This window comes from Pongo pygmaeus, chromosome 6 (assembly GCF_028885625.2).
Source record: "Pongo pygmaeus isolate AG05252 chromosome 6, NHGRI_mPonPyg2-v2.0_pri, whole genome shotgun sequence".
Taxonomy (NCBI): Eukaryota; Metazoa; Chordata; class Mammalia; order Primates; family Hominidae; genus Pongo; species Pongo pygmaeus.
In genome coordinates this window covers 82367793-82382026 of record NC_072379.2, presented here as the reverse complement: position 1 = coordinate 82382026, position 14234 = coordinate 82367793, and the positions used below count along the sequence as shown (strand labels likewise).

The 14234-nt window shown below is 39.6% G+C and overlaps 1 protein-coding gene across 1 annotated transcript in view; it reads left to right on the top strand.

Moving 5' to 3' along the window:
• Positions 1-11367, top strand: part of ASB4 (ankyrin repeat and SOCS box containing 4) — a 54406-nt gene extending 43039 nt beyond the window's left edge. Inside the window, exons 4-5 of the mRNA XM_054495453.1 lie at positions 7553-7666; positions 8709-11367. Of these exons, the coding sequence (XP_054351428.1) occupies positions 7553-7666; positions 8709-8897 (303 nt within the window). The 3' untranslated portion in view covers positions 8898-11367. The remainder of the gene's footprint in view (positions 1-7552; positions 7667-8708) is intronic.
• Positions 11368-14234: the final 2867 nt, after the last annotated feature.

Below are 14234 nucleotides of genomic sequence, written 5' to 3'. Positions count from 1 at the left end.
AGGAAACTGAGGCACAATTAAGTAACTTACCTGAGCTCCCACAGTGCCAGTGCCAGGATTCAACCTTAGATATTTTGGTTCCAGCATCTATTCTTATGATATCACACTTCACGGTTTTTCTTAACAACATTCATAATCTCAAACAGGCTGGTAGGGACCAGTTGCTACCAGTATTGATATGACTAAGACATGGGACCTATCCTCAAGAAGCTTAGAATCTAGAAGATGAGACAAGCAAATAAAGGGGTAATTTTAATATGCTGTGGTAAATGATAAGGTAGAAGAATAATGAGTGCTACAGAAAAATGAAAGAGAGTGAATTTTGCGTAGTTTTACTGCTAGTAATTAATTTGGAGGCCAAAATGCATTTTACCTGAAAATAAATCATCAAATAATACTATACTTAGGATTCCCCCTTACTCTAAAAATTTAATTAACAACAAGAAGAGTTTGAAGTATACAACAGCTGACTAATTAGGCCACAGAAAGCAAATTAACAGATGTTTTTCTGAATTCACAGCTTAAGTTCTACCTCTTACCTAGATAAAATGTCAGGAACTCGTCTGAAGTCCTGCAGTGTGAGGCTTAGTTAGAAGAAAAGTTCTACTAGAGAATTTAAGGGTAGTGCATTCAGTCAGGGCAGATTCCAGATGGACAAACCAGAGAACTTTCAAATGAAGATTTGATGGGTTCAGCAATCCTGTGATCTCAATAGGAATTTTCTCTTGGTTATCAGGATGCTAATGGAAGATTAACTAATTCTTTTTTTAAAATTATATATAAAGCCCAGAATGTCATGAATTTTCCAAAAGTTTTTTAGAGAACTACAAATGATTAAGATGAGGAATAGAATAAGAATAATGTTATAATAACTGTCCTGTGTTGAGCTCTAAATAGGTTTTATACAGACTATTTCATTTTATTTTTATAATAGACTCTGAGGTGGGCACTGGCATTACTCACATTTAAAAGGTGATTAAGCTAAAGCTAATAGTGTTAATATATTTTCATAAAGTCACACAGAGTAAGTGTCAAGTTCACTCATTTGTTTATTTAACAAACATTTACTAAACACCTCCGAAGTGTCAGGTACTGTTCTATTTGCTGGAGGTAGAGCAATGAACCAAAGGCCTTCATGAAAGATACTTTCTAGTGGGAAACAGGAAACAAACAAAACAACCACCAAATAAATATACTCTGATATGTTAGGTGCTATGCAGGAAAAGCAGGGGGGAAAAAAAAAGAGAATGCCAGATTATGTGTGCTACTTTAAGTTGATTAGAAAAAATAAGGATGTGGGGGCTGGGTGCAGTGGCTCACGCCTGTAATCCTAGCACTTTGGGAGGCTGAGGTGGGCGGATTGCTTGAGTTCAGGTGAGGACAGCCTGGGCAACACGGTGAAACCCTGTCTCTAATAAAATACAAAAAATTAGCTGGGTGTGGTGGCATGTGCCTGTAGTCCCAGCTACTTGGGAGGCTGAGGCAGGAGAATGGCTTGAACCCAGAAGGCGGAGGTTGCAGTGAGCCGAGATTGTGCCACTGCACGCCACCCTGGGTGACAGAGCGAGACTCTGTCTCCAAAAGAAAAAATAAGGATGTAGAGGAACAAGCCATGCAAATACCTGATGGGGAGGTGGGGAGAGCATTCCAGGCCTAAGGAAAAGCAGGTGCAAGGGTCCTGAGGTAGGAGAGGGCTAAGCATGTTTGAGGGAGAACAAGGAAGCCACAGTGGCTGAAGTGGAGTGAGCAAGGGGAAGATAAATCCAAGAGGTATATATGTGGGTTGTTTGCAGACCATATATGTCGCCTTGTAAGCCATGAGAATGTTCTTGGTGTTATACTCTGCATGGGAGAGGAAGTCACTGAAAGATTTTGAGTTGAGAAAAATAAAAGTCTGATTTATATTCTAAAATGATCCTTTTGACTGCCTTTCAGAGAATAACTCTGATTGGGGGGCCGGCAAAGTTGCAATAATTTAGATGAGAGATGAGGGTAGCTTAGACTCACAGTGGAAATAGTGAAGGTGGTGAGAATCATGGACTTTGGGGTCAAACTTGGATTCTGTCACTTACTTAAGAGTGTGATTAAATAAACTGCTGAAAGTTTCTGGGCCTCAGTTTCTTCCCTTGTTGAATGAGTATACCCTGAATTTATGACTTGGCAATAATATGCAGACTCAGTCCTTCCCCAGAAGGAAGTTATTCCTACTCATAGCACATCACAAATATGCTCAAAGCCCAGAGGATGGTGCCAAACACTTCTTTCCTCTTTCTCTTGGATTTCTTTCAGTCATTGCAGTCTCTTTCCCAGTTCCTCCCTTCAGTCCTATCCTACATCTATACACATCTCTCTCTTTGTTTGCTTCCATCTTTTTTTCTTACCTATATCTTGCTAAGGGCTGGCCATTCTTCATGATGTTAGCTCTAGAAGACAAAAACATCTACCTCTGTAATACAGCTCACTTCACAAAGCATAATTTTCTGCATATTGTCATTCAAAGACTACTTTCCTTCCAGGGAAAAGGATGGACAGGGACACAGGGCATGAAGGTGCCAGAGAAACATACTCTATCACTTTATCCATGAATAGTAATAGCCTTCTTGTAAGGTTGTTTTGATAATTAAATGAGATAGCATTTGAGAAGTGGTTAGCACGGTGCCATGGGCATGATAACCATTAAACAAATGATGGCTATGACTATTATTATTCTTAAACATGTGTTGAGCAGGAGAATTGGTGCTCCTGGGCCTGGTTTACTATAGCAGTCTTCCCATCCAGGAGAGACAGTATGTGTGTGAGTCCCTGCCCAGAGACTAAATGTTGAGTTGTATTCTGAAACTTGCTGTGGACTCGAGTAGTGGCATTCAACCCTAGTGTTTACTTTTCTCCTCCCCTAAACATGTGCTCTTGGTCCAGCATAGGCATCTCCCCTGCTGGCTTTTCTTGGTGGCTCCACCAGCCTGTAAAGTAGGCATACAATTGTGTGTTCCAACCAACTTTGTCCATGGTTAGCATTTTCTTATTCAGTTGTTCTGCTCCTTTGAGTTCCTTTAGTTTGGCTGTATGCTAAAGAGATTTAGGATAGAGTTGGCTACTGGTAGATGGCTGGTATTACAAACATTTTTGTTGCTACTCAACAGACTGTGTAGGAGAGCTGGCCCCCCTCCAAAGGAAAAGTAAAGAAAAACTATTCAATTTACTATGCAGATGCTTCAAAGTGATTTAGAACAACTACTCCACAGCCCGACTTTCCAAACAGAAAGTCATCTTTACAACAAGTAAGTGACTGACTCATTTATCCAGAAGATAAAGTGATTCGTTCTTGTGTGGATGGGGAATTCCGTTTCCTTATTTACAAGGAACAAGGTCAGAGCTGAAGATGCTTTCTTCCAAATGCAAAGCAAATTTGTAGAGGGTGTATTTCACTGAAAGCCAAAGTGTAAATTACATAAGCGGGGGAAAAAGGAATAATAGAGTCTGCAATTGCTTTCCAGGGTACAAAAGGACATTTGATTTTTTTTCTCCCAGCATAATTCAGAAGAAAGTGACACCCCAGGGAGCCAAGATTGGGTTTTCTTGTAGGGCAAGAAAGACATTTTTCTAGAGGAGGAAAAGGTAACACGAGGGTTTGGGGGAGGTAAGCATGATTTCTGCCATTGAACAGTGCTGTATATGAAGCTAGGCAGTTCTCTTTGATCATTAAGTACCTTTCTGAACACATATATATCAATATATAAGAGTGGAAGTAGCTTGAGAATGTTTCTGCTGAAGGGGCTTACAGATGACGTTTAGATGAGAAGAGAGGCAGGGAGACTTACCTTGAATCTCTTTTTTAATAGATTGTGTATTAATCCATGCTTTTGGGGGTTGGATGATGAGATGAGGTGTCTAAATCTCTCTCCAGTAGTCACCACAGTAGAAATAACTTTTTTGTCTAATTGTTCCTCCATGAAGGGAGAATAGAGATGCCAGAGACTCATCAAGGTGAGCTTACTGAACATCTTCTGTTTTCTGGGCTGGCAAGGTCAAAAGGAGGCTGTGGTTTCTCCCTTTGGGGTCCACATCAGTCTTCTGTCTCATGTTTCCTTTGTCTTATGTTTTCATGAGGAAAATGCTGCTAAAATAAAACTCCCACTAATCTCTGTCCCCAACCCTCTCACTTCACTTAACAGATTGTTGAGTTGGGAGGAGGAATTGACTTAGCTTGCTCAACCTTGGGTCTAGAGGATCCTTGAATTCTTTGTTCATTTATGTGGCAAGCTTCCAGTAATAAACTCTGTCTGCCAGGGAGAGGCCTGCAATTTTGGGGTATAAATTCAGTTTGGGGGTAGAATGTTAGAAGCTGTGTATGGCCCCTAACTAAACATATGTAATCTATTTTATCAGTAATAAAGATTATATTCTGATCTCTGTCATCTTCATTTCATTTTTTAATGGGTCCTACACTAAAAAGGGAAAACTACTTATTGGGCCTCTAACACTCTTCATGCTGTGACACCAAGGGTCTTAAAGATGAGGACAGGCCAGCCCTAGCTACAACTTTTTGTTTATCCTTTATTTATCCCCCACAATCTGTTCCTAACCTGTTTCAGTCCACCCAACTCCCAGTGACTTGACCTTCTAATTCAATCTGCTGATATTTAATGTGTCTTCATCTCTTGATCTTCACGACCGCCTTGATAACCTCACTTTGAATGCTTTCTTCATTTGGTATCTTTCATTCTGACATGTCTGGTTTTCTTTTGACTTTGGAGTCACGCAGACGAGTTTAAATCCTGACTCTACCATTTCCTAGCTAAAAGACCCAGAGGTTAAATTTTCTCAGCCTTTGGTCTTAAATCTCTGAAATGGGGATGATTATAGGACCAACCTCATAGGATTGTTTAACGGCTGAGCAAGTTAAAGTATATGAAGATTTAACACAGTCCCTTGCACATAGTAAGTCCTCGAAAAATGGTAGCTATTATTTTCCCTTCTTCCTCTCTCGTGCCTATTAGGATTTCTGAAGCTGTAGGTAGTGATCCTCTATGTTTTCCATTTATACCCATTTAGAGTGTCACTGAACTTCATGGCTTCTGCCAGCACATACTTTGATGACACATAATAACCCCATCTTAGCTTTCTCATGGGGAGCATCTATTGTGTACATTTTTTGCTGACATGAATGGCCGGGCACGGTGGCTTACACCTGTAATCCCAGCACTTTCAGATGCCTAGGCTGGCGGATTACTGGAGGTCAGAACTTCAACACCAGCCTTACCAACATGATGAAACCTCATCTCTGCTAAAAATGCAAAAATTAGTCAGGAGTTGTGGCATGATTTGTAATCCCAGCTACTTGGGAGGTGAGACAGGAGAATCGCTTGAACCCAGGAGGTGGAGGTTGCAGTGAGCTGAGATTGCACCATTGCACTCCAGCCTGGGCTGAAAGAGTAAAACTCCACCTAAAAAAAAAAAAAAAGATGAACTATCCTCCTCCTCATTATCTGTCCATCCCAGATTAGTATGTTCCTCATTTCTGTCAATCAGTGGCAACTCTGTTTGTCCTCTATCTCTGGTTTCCAAGTTGTATTCTTTCCTCCTCCTATCTGATTAGTATTAAGCCCTGTACTTGTTCCTTCTCCCAGCTTCAGCCACCCTTCCTTCCCAGCACTAGCGCTGACGCCAGCCTGGGAGCCGGTTGGTGTACTTCCCATTAGCCTCCCCTCCGCTCTCTGCCCTTGATGCACTTGTCTTCTCCTCTGTGGGTTGCTGATGATGCTCAAGGAGCACTTGATGATCTTTATGTTAGTCTTTTATTATTTACTGACTTATATTGCTCTCTAACTCTTTGAAATTATTTGTGTCTTTTCTCTTCAACTAGGTTGTACACTCCTTAAAGACAAAAAACAGGTCATAAATCTCCCAGAATTACTGTCATAGTACTAAACCCAGTGCTCAATAAAGGCTTCTTAATGGAACGGATAGGTTGAATATCATCCCTTCTTTTAAGAGTGTATAATAGCCTCTTGTTGCCTGTCAAGTCAATCCCAAGCTCTTCAGACTGACTTCCAGGTGTGCTGCCAGCTGGCTTCATCTTACCAGCTCTGACCTTTAGCCCTGCCCTGACTCCATCCAGGTTGGCCTCTTTACTGTCAACACACACAGACACACTCACTCACACACACACACATGCAAATGCACACACATGTGCACACTCTTAGTTGGGTATTAAGATCATAACCTTTCTGTCTCTGTTTTATCTGTGATCCCAAGACATTAGGTCTTTACCATCCTACACTGAAAAAGTCAATGCTAGACCACCTATGAGGAAGGTTGTCAAGCATCACATTTCCCTATGGAGAGAAAGTCGGTTTTATGATCTTTTGCTCAACAATAACAGGTTGAGGTTGATATGGTCTGGGAAATTAGGAAGAAATGTCTTTGGAGAAAGTTGTTTAAGTGCAGAGGCATGCCTCTCTTCTAATGGTGAAGGATGGGCTTCCTCCTCACCTAAAACCAAGTGAAAGGGGCTTTAGGAGGACCCCTCAGAAAGGTTGATTTATGTTCTCCAAAGTTTCATGGGAAAAATGGGACTGATATGAAACTCATGATGAGAAAATTTAGAAGAGCAGATGTGTGGCTGGAGCTGCTTGTCTGGTGGCAATGGAAAGAAAGATGATTAAACTGGGAGTCAGGAATGCCTTTTACTGGCCACACCAAAAGTTGGTTAAGTGTATAAACATCCATGTAGTTTAATCTAAATGTTAAAGCTAAATCTTTCTATCTCCTGAAGGAAATTCTGGCCATCTTGACTCAGCTTTCAAGTATTTTTGGTTGGTCAATAAACTGTTAAATGGAGTGTGCTAAGAGCTAACTGAATTTCATGTCATCTTTTATTTGTTAATGAAAGGTAAAATACCAATAAGTGTGGTTTAGTACATGACACCAGCCCTCTGCAGGTATTGGACTGGGAAGATAACTTGGCTCAACTTGCATGTTACTCTGTAGTTTACCTCATGGTCACCAGTGAATCTAAGTTGATTGACTAACATTGAATGTTTTGATAAAATGTTCTGTAGAGCTGGAAGAGTTTCCCAGGCAGCTGGAAATGTATTCTGTGTCCAGTCTGCCTCAAAATTGCTTCAGTTATGTACAAAGGCAAAGTAATTCTTCAGTTCTCATCTTCTTTGTTAGTGCCTCTTTTTCACTTGCTCGTGGAAGGTGAAAGAAATTGGTTTGATTTTATTAACCTATCTATTTGCCATGGTGGCAGTGTACTGGAATACTCAAAGGCGTGAGACTTCTCAAAATCATTTTAGCATTCCAGGGAGCTTAATAGGCCTGTGGATTCTGGGTTTTTTTTTTTACAGATAGTGTCTTGATATGTTGCCCAAGATAGCTTTGAACTCTTGGGCTCACGCAATCCTCCTGCCTCAGTCTCCCAAGTAGCTGGAATTACAGGCACGTGCTCCCATGCCCACTGGTCTGTGAATTGTTGATGTCTCTGTGAGCAGAATGAATGAACCATATATGTGCATCAAACAAATGAAACTCTGTGCTTCCTCTGCAGGTGATACAGGCCTGCCATTCTTGTCCTAAAGCAATTGAAGTTGTAGTCAATGCCTATGAACACATCAGATGGAACACAAAGTGGAGAAGAGCTATCCCCGACGATGACTTGGAGGTAAATAATCGATTCCCTTCCGATAGTTTTCACTATCAAGTACTTCCAGACTGCTCTAGAAGTACGGAAAATTCTAATAAAAAAGTTAGTTTTGAGAATGCCTTTAAAGCGTACTCAAATGCAATGAGACAAAGGGTTATAAAATGCAGGTTTGAGAGTTAATATTTCCATCAAATATGTGGCATTAAGGAGTGTCTTGGGGAATTCCTCCATTTAAAGGCAAGTTGAATTAAGTATATAAAGGTGGCAGTTTTCCTTTCTTCTCATTAATTTAGATGAGTTAAATGATAACATTTGGGATTGCTCATATAGCGTTTTTACCAGAATATTAAAGCATTTTGTGTAGATTATTTCATTTACTTTTAAATATTGTGAAGTGACTATTAGGCAGGAAAGAGTTTTAAAAACCCTGTCTTGGGCCCTACAGAAAGCCATTGGCAGAGTCAAGTTCTCACTTGCAGACTTTCAGACTTTGCTACCAATGTATACCAGTCCTTCCTACTGAACACCCTTGGTTCTTGGTTTTAGATGTCAAAGTCTGTCTCTAACACATGGAGAGGTATCAGGCACAGGGTGCAAAGTTCACTGGGCCTGGAGGTCTGTGGCTTAGGGCTTGGAGGTCTGTGGCTTAGGTGTAATCTTATTCTGCTACTTATTGGCTGTGTTACTTTTAAAAGTCACCTAACTTGAGTGAGCTGCATTAATTCTTCACTTCCACTAAATATCTGAATATATGCATCACACCAAGCACATAATGTGTTTAAAATTGCTATTTTGGTTTAGATTCGTCCAGGCAGTTCACACATGCATATTTTATCTTATCTCCTGGGTTCTGAATTGTAGAGTGTTATTTCCCCTCCCCTTTCCTTGTATACCACCGCCTCACTGCTCCCATTTCAATATTGCATTTAATTTTTGCCTCACCAATAGAGACCCTAGGAAGCTGCCATTATGTATAGAGGTTAGTTGCAGCATTGCTGATTTTTATTGATGTAAACTGTAGGGCCTTGCTAACTTTAATTTGTCTTGCCTTCCTTTTCAGAAATACTGGGATTTTTACCACTCTCTCTTTACTGTGTGCTGTAACTCTCCAAGGACTCTCATGCATTTATCGAGATGTGCCATTAGAAGAACGTTACACAACAGATGCCATAGAGCAATTCCTTTGCTTTCCCTCCCATTGTCATTGAAAAAGTACTTGCTTTTAGAGCCAGAGGGAATTATTTATTAAGCCTTATGAGACAGCAGTTCCCAATCCTAGGTATTTAAGTGGACTTGCTGGGTAGACACAGTTTGCATAAATAAAATGGTACTTGGGTTGATTATAACACTTCAGGGATTTCAAAACACTTTACAAACACTGTCATTAATCCTAGAATATCATGGTATGGGGAAATAAAGAAGAAGTAAAGTTAAGGAATTTTCAAAGACAAGGATGTATTCAGAATGTACTGATAGAACAGTAATAACTAATATGTATAGTGTTCTTACTAAGTACCTGAAATATTTTTGTAAAACTTCTCATATCTTATCTCATCTGAAATGGGACCCAGGTTTTCTTCCAACCAATATAATTCTGTGCCTTATCAGTAATATGTTTACATTCTCATTCAAATGGCCATATAGCAGGCTTTGCAATTGGCCTCTTAAACTTGGTGTCTTCCCCCATTACCCCTTAGCAGTAATTACTGTCGTTAGTTTTGCAAACTCCTACCCCCCAAACCAAGCTACTCAAGTTTATTTCAGTGATGAAGGCATATGAGCATAGTCAAAACAAGGAGATCTTGGAGTCAAATTAGAAATGAGAAAGAAACATCAGTCCAGTTAATAGTCAAGAATGGACATTTGAATTGGACATCATTGAGCCAGAGACTGGAGATGCAAAGATGAGTCCCGTGTGACTCCTGCCTTCCAGGATCTCACCATTTAGCAGAGGATCCAGACATACACACAGCTAACTGCAATATAAAGTGACGGGGCAAGAGTACAGGTGCAGACTCATTTTTACTGCTTGTCTTTCAAAGTTGTGTTTCTGACATGAAGTGTGATTTTTCTTTTAAGCATGAAGTTAAAGAGTGAAGGGGTTATGTAAAGTAGAGGGATCTCCTGCTCTTGTTAGGGTATTTTTAAGGTTTTTTCTAGATAGTGTGTCATTTTGGTATGGCTTCTTGGTTAGTATTAATACTTTCCCAGACTCCTTGAGAAAAATATTGCACACTCAATGGCTCAAGTGCATGTGACAAGGAAGCATAGGAAAATGGGGGAAAGAAAGTGTGTGAGGGGACCTAGTTGATTACTTCGGTCTTTTTATGTAGCAGACTGACATTTCATAGCATTGTAGCTAAGAGATAAGGAGCACTTTGCTAGTGACAGTGGGCTACAAAAAGTAAATAGAAAGACTTTTTGAAAATGGTGAAAGTTTGAGAAACTTGGGAAGATTAGTGTGTTAATCAGGCTTGCTAGTTAGTGGATTGCAGAAAGAAAAATGTAGGTGATTAAGCTCTGGGCCTTGTGGTTTATGAGGTTAATTTTGCTTCACCTTTTTTTTGTTCTTGCTAATCACTTTTAGATAAGCTCATTGCTCTTAGCATCGTTTTTTAGAGGTTAAAGCAGAAGTAAATTGCAAACAAATCCGTCAGTTGTGAGCAGGCTTCTTTTATGTGTGTGGTTCTCCATCATATTTAACTTTGGATGCTGGAGTGTTGAATAGAGATGATGTCAGATATTCCAATAGGCTATCATTTAATGTTAACTGGCAATCACCTAACTGGTTAATCTCAGTTGAGACTGTGCTTCTGAACTGGGATTGTCTTACTCCCAGGGCCGTGTAAGAAAAGTCACAGGTGGATACAATAATCTCTTTTAAGTATCAGTTTTACTCAGATATTTTGGTGGAGATATTTTGTACTAAAACAAGATCTATATCATGGAATAGAATGCTGAATTTGTATGAATTATTCACATAAAGCTTGATCTTTCAAAAAATAGTTTGCTTGCAGCAAGTGGTATTAGAACATATCCTAAAACAGAATGAAATGATGTCTTTTACAGCAACTTGGATGGAACTGGAGGCCATTATTCTAAGTGAAGTAACTCAGGAACGGAAAGTGAAATACCATATGTTCTCACTTATAAGTGGGAGCTAAGTGATGAGGATGCAAAGACATCCAGAGTGATATAATGGACTATGGGGACTTGCAAGGGGAAGCTTGAGAGTGGGGTGAGGGATAAAAGACTACATATTGGGTACAGTGTACACTGCTCCAGTGATGGGTACACTAAAATCTCAAAATTCACCACTAAAGGATTTATCCATGTAACCAAAAACCACCCATACCCCCAAAACTATTGAAATCTTAAAATAGTAATAATTAACAAAGTAAAACAAGATCACACCCTGGAACAATCGGAGGATTGCTTGCTGCCCTGCATCTTAAGGAGTATTCTAGCAGAAAAGCTTGTGATGCACTGACTTGGGCAAGTAAAACTGATGCTGAGGACAAAGGGAGAAGATGTTCCTCGCCCAGGGAAATGAAAACTTTTCTTATTCACCTTGCTTGTGCTTAAATACTTATGTTCATCTATTGTAGAATACATGGCTACTTGTTTGTAATTTTTTTATTGGTGTAATTAAAGTGATTTTTCCTTATCTTTGAACTTTTATTTAGAGAACTTAAATAAAGCTCTTCTGTCTCCTTTCATCTTTGTGTTTACTTACCAATAAGACTCTTTTTCCTAACCCAGCTTTGACTTTTCAGCAATGACACTGAAGAACTCTACACATTTCATTGCTTTTATCAACAGTTAAGAAGAAAAAGAGAATCAGGGATTGTGCCTGTAAATAAATAATGTTTTCAAAAGAAAGTAAAGGGTAACTACGGCCAAAACACAAATACAATGCAGCCTCTTGCTGTAAGAACAAGTGTGTTTTAATAGTAATAAAGAAATTGTATTGAATCATTCTCCTCTGCCTCTCACCATCTCTGTCCTCCTGGGGCTTTTCATTTTCCTTCATTCTCACTGTCCACTAAACCCTGGGCAAAGCAACAGAGGAAATTACATCCTCATGATGCCTTTGTTACTTTCTTAGAAAACTTTCTGTAAATAGGATCTACTGTCTTGAAGAAAAAAACAATCTCTCTTCTGAAACTTACATGAGAGGAAGAATCTTAGATATGAGGGAAAGATCATCTATCTTGTTTTCTCTCTTTCTTAGGAACTAGACACACTTGTGTTCTATTTTTTAATCATCGAGTGTTATGTCTCTACTTTGTCCTTCCATTCTAAACCCAGTGGGTTCTGATAAAAACACAGTAGTCGAACGATGATTGTAGGGATAAGAAAAGTAACAAACCATTTGCAGTAGGTTATCAATGTTGGAAAAGACAGCTGAGCCTTATGTTTTTATTACTCATCTGATTGTTTGTGAAGAACTTACAAAGTTCTAAGTTGGTACACTTTCCAAACTTTTACAAATGAATTCAACTATTCACCCATTTTCTTTGAAACACAAACACGACAGCTAGTATCTGGAAGGAGTTCCTGTTACTTTCTTTAGGAGGATAAAGTAGATGCATTACAGTTAGATGTTTGGAAGTTTGGCTCTGATGCACTCTGTCTGGGTCCCCTCTTTATCTGACTCATAATATAGGGAAAATGACACACCTGCTCCACGCCTCAGTTTTCTCATTTGTAAAATGAGAATAGTCATGGTGCCTACTTCATAGGACTTTTATAGGATTGTTTTGAGAGTTAAGTTATTAACAGATTAAAACATGTAGAGCAGACCATGACACTCAGTAGTATTTTATTATTATTAATGTCCTTGCTTTTGTCATAATCATTATATTGTAGAGATAGGCTCCCACCAGTGGAGTAGTATATCCTTAGAGTGAAGCTGTAGCTGCAGGTGATACATTGTAGATTTCTATTCACTTTGGGAACTGTTGGGTGAGCTTGTACTGTGTCAGGACTTTGATGACAGCTGGGAATCCATGGGGGAACAAGACAAGCCAGGTCCCTGACCTTCTTGGGCTTTTTTGAGGTAGAGAGTAGGGATAGAAATTCTCCACTGAGTGGGGGATTAGTAAACATGCCAACCAATTAATTTTTGCATCTTTGTATTTTTGTAAGTAGTAAAATACACACAGTGATCTATTTTACTATGGAAAAATTTAGTCACTTGAAAACGTATCATGTACGGAGCTGATTTCGCAGCTGTTTCCATCTTCAGTGGGGGAAAGAGAAGGAGGAGATGAATTTTGTAGCAGGACATAGATTAGCAATGAGATCCCTAGCAGGGAGGGTCATTGGGTATCAGAATGAATGAGCAGAGGGTAGAATAATTTCATTCATTTATTTTTTGACATGCAAGAATTCATTCTCTTAGCTGGGTGTGGTGGCACACGCCTGTAGTCCCAGCTCCTCCGGAGGCTGAGGCAGGAAAATCACTTGAGCCCACGAGTTCAAGTTTACAGTGACCATGATCACACCACACCACTGTAGTCCAACCTGGGCAACAGAGAGAGACCTTGACTGTAAAAAAAAAATAAATAAATAAAAAACAAACAACTTTATTTGGTATTACTACCTGTGTAGTTCTCTGATAAATGTGGGAAGAAGAAGAGGAGTGTTGTTACTAAGTCACTTTAAGTTTCATTTTTAGTAGCTCAAGGTTTTGGTTTTTTTTTTTTTTATTATTTAGAAATAAGGATTAAAAACTACACAGTTTTTTAAAAAAATTAGATGCTGTCTAACTGAGCCATTTGGTCCATCAGAAAGGATTTTCAAAACCTACATTTCAGTGATAAGTTGCTTTGTTCATGTTTGATCATATCTGCCATCAATGATAAACAATGTATGCAAAAACATCTCCCAAAAGTGGTTTTGTTGTTGTTGTTGTTGTTTGTTTGTTTGTTTCTTTGTTTTGAGACAGAGTCTTGCTCTGTTACCCAAGCTGGAGTGCCATGGCACGATCTCGGCTCATTGCAATCTCCACCTCCCGGGTTCAAGCGATTTTCCTGCCTCAGCCTCCCAAGTAGCTGGAACTACAGGCGCCTGCCATCATGCCTGGCTAATTTTTGTATTTTTAGTAGAGGCAGGGTTTCACCATGTTGGCCAGGATGGTCTCGAACTCCTGACCTCAAATGATCCACCCACCTTGGCCTCCCGAAGTGCTGGGATTACAGGTGTGAGCCACCGCGCTTGGCCAGCAGTTGTTGTTTTTCTTTTTAAAAAAGCGACACTAAGTTATTTAAGTGAACTTAAATTTCTTCTTTACTAATTGGTTTTCTGTTTTCTCAGAAAGAGCTATGTCTCAATGATATTGGATAACCACTATGCAAATATATGCTGAATCCAGTTATGGAAATAAAATAGCCACCTTGTATTTCTTAAAGACAGCCTGGATTAGTTTTCAGTGCTTATTAAGCAGAGAAAAAATGGACAAAACAGCTATCATGCTGGGGTGTGTAAGGCAGCCTCAGATGTAGAAGGTAGGTACTGAGGTCCTTCTCAAGATCCAGGAGCCGAGACACACCTGCTGAGAGGCACAAAGGCAAACATTCAC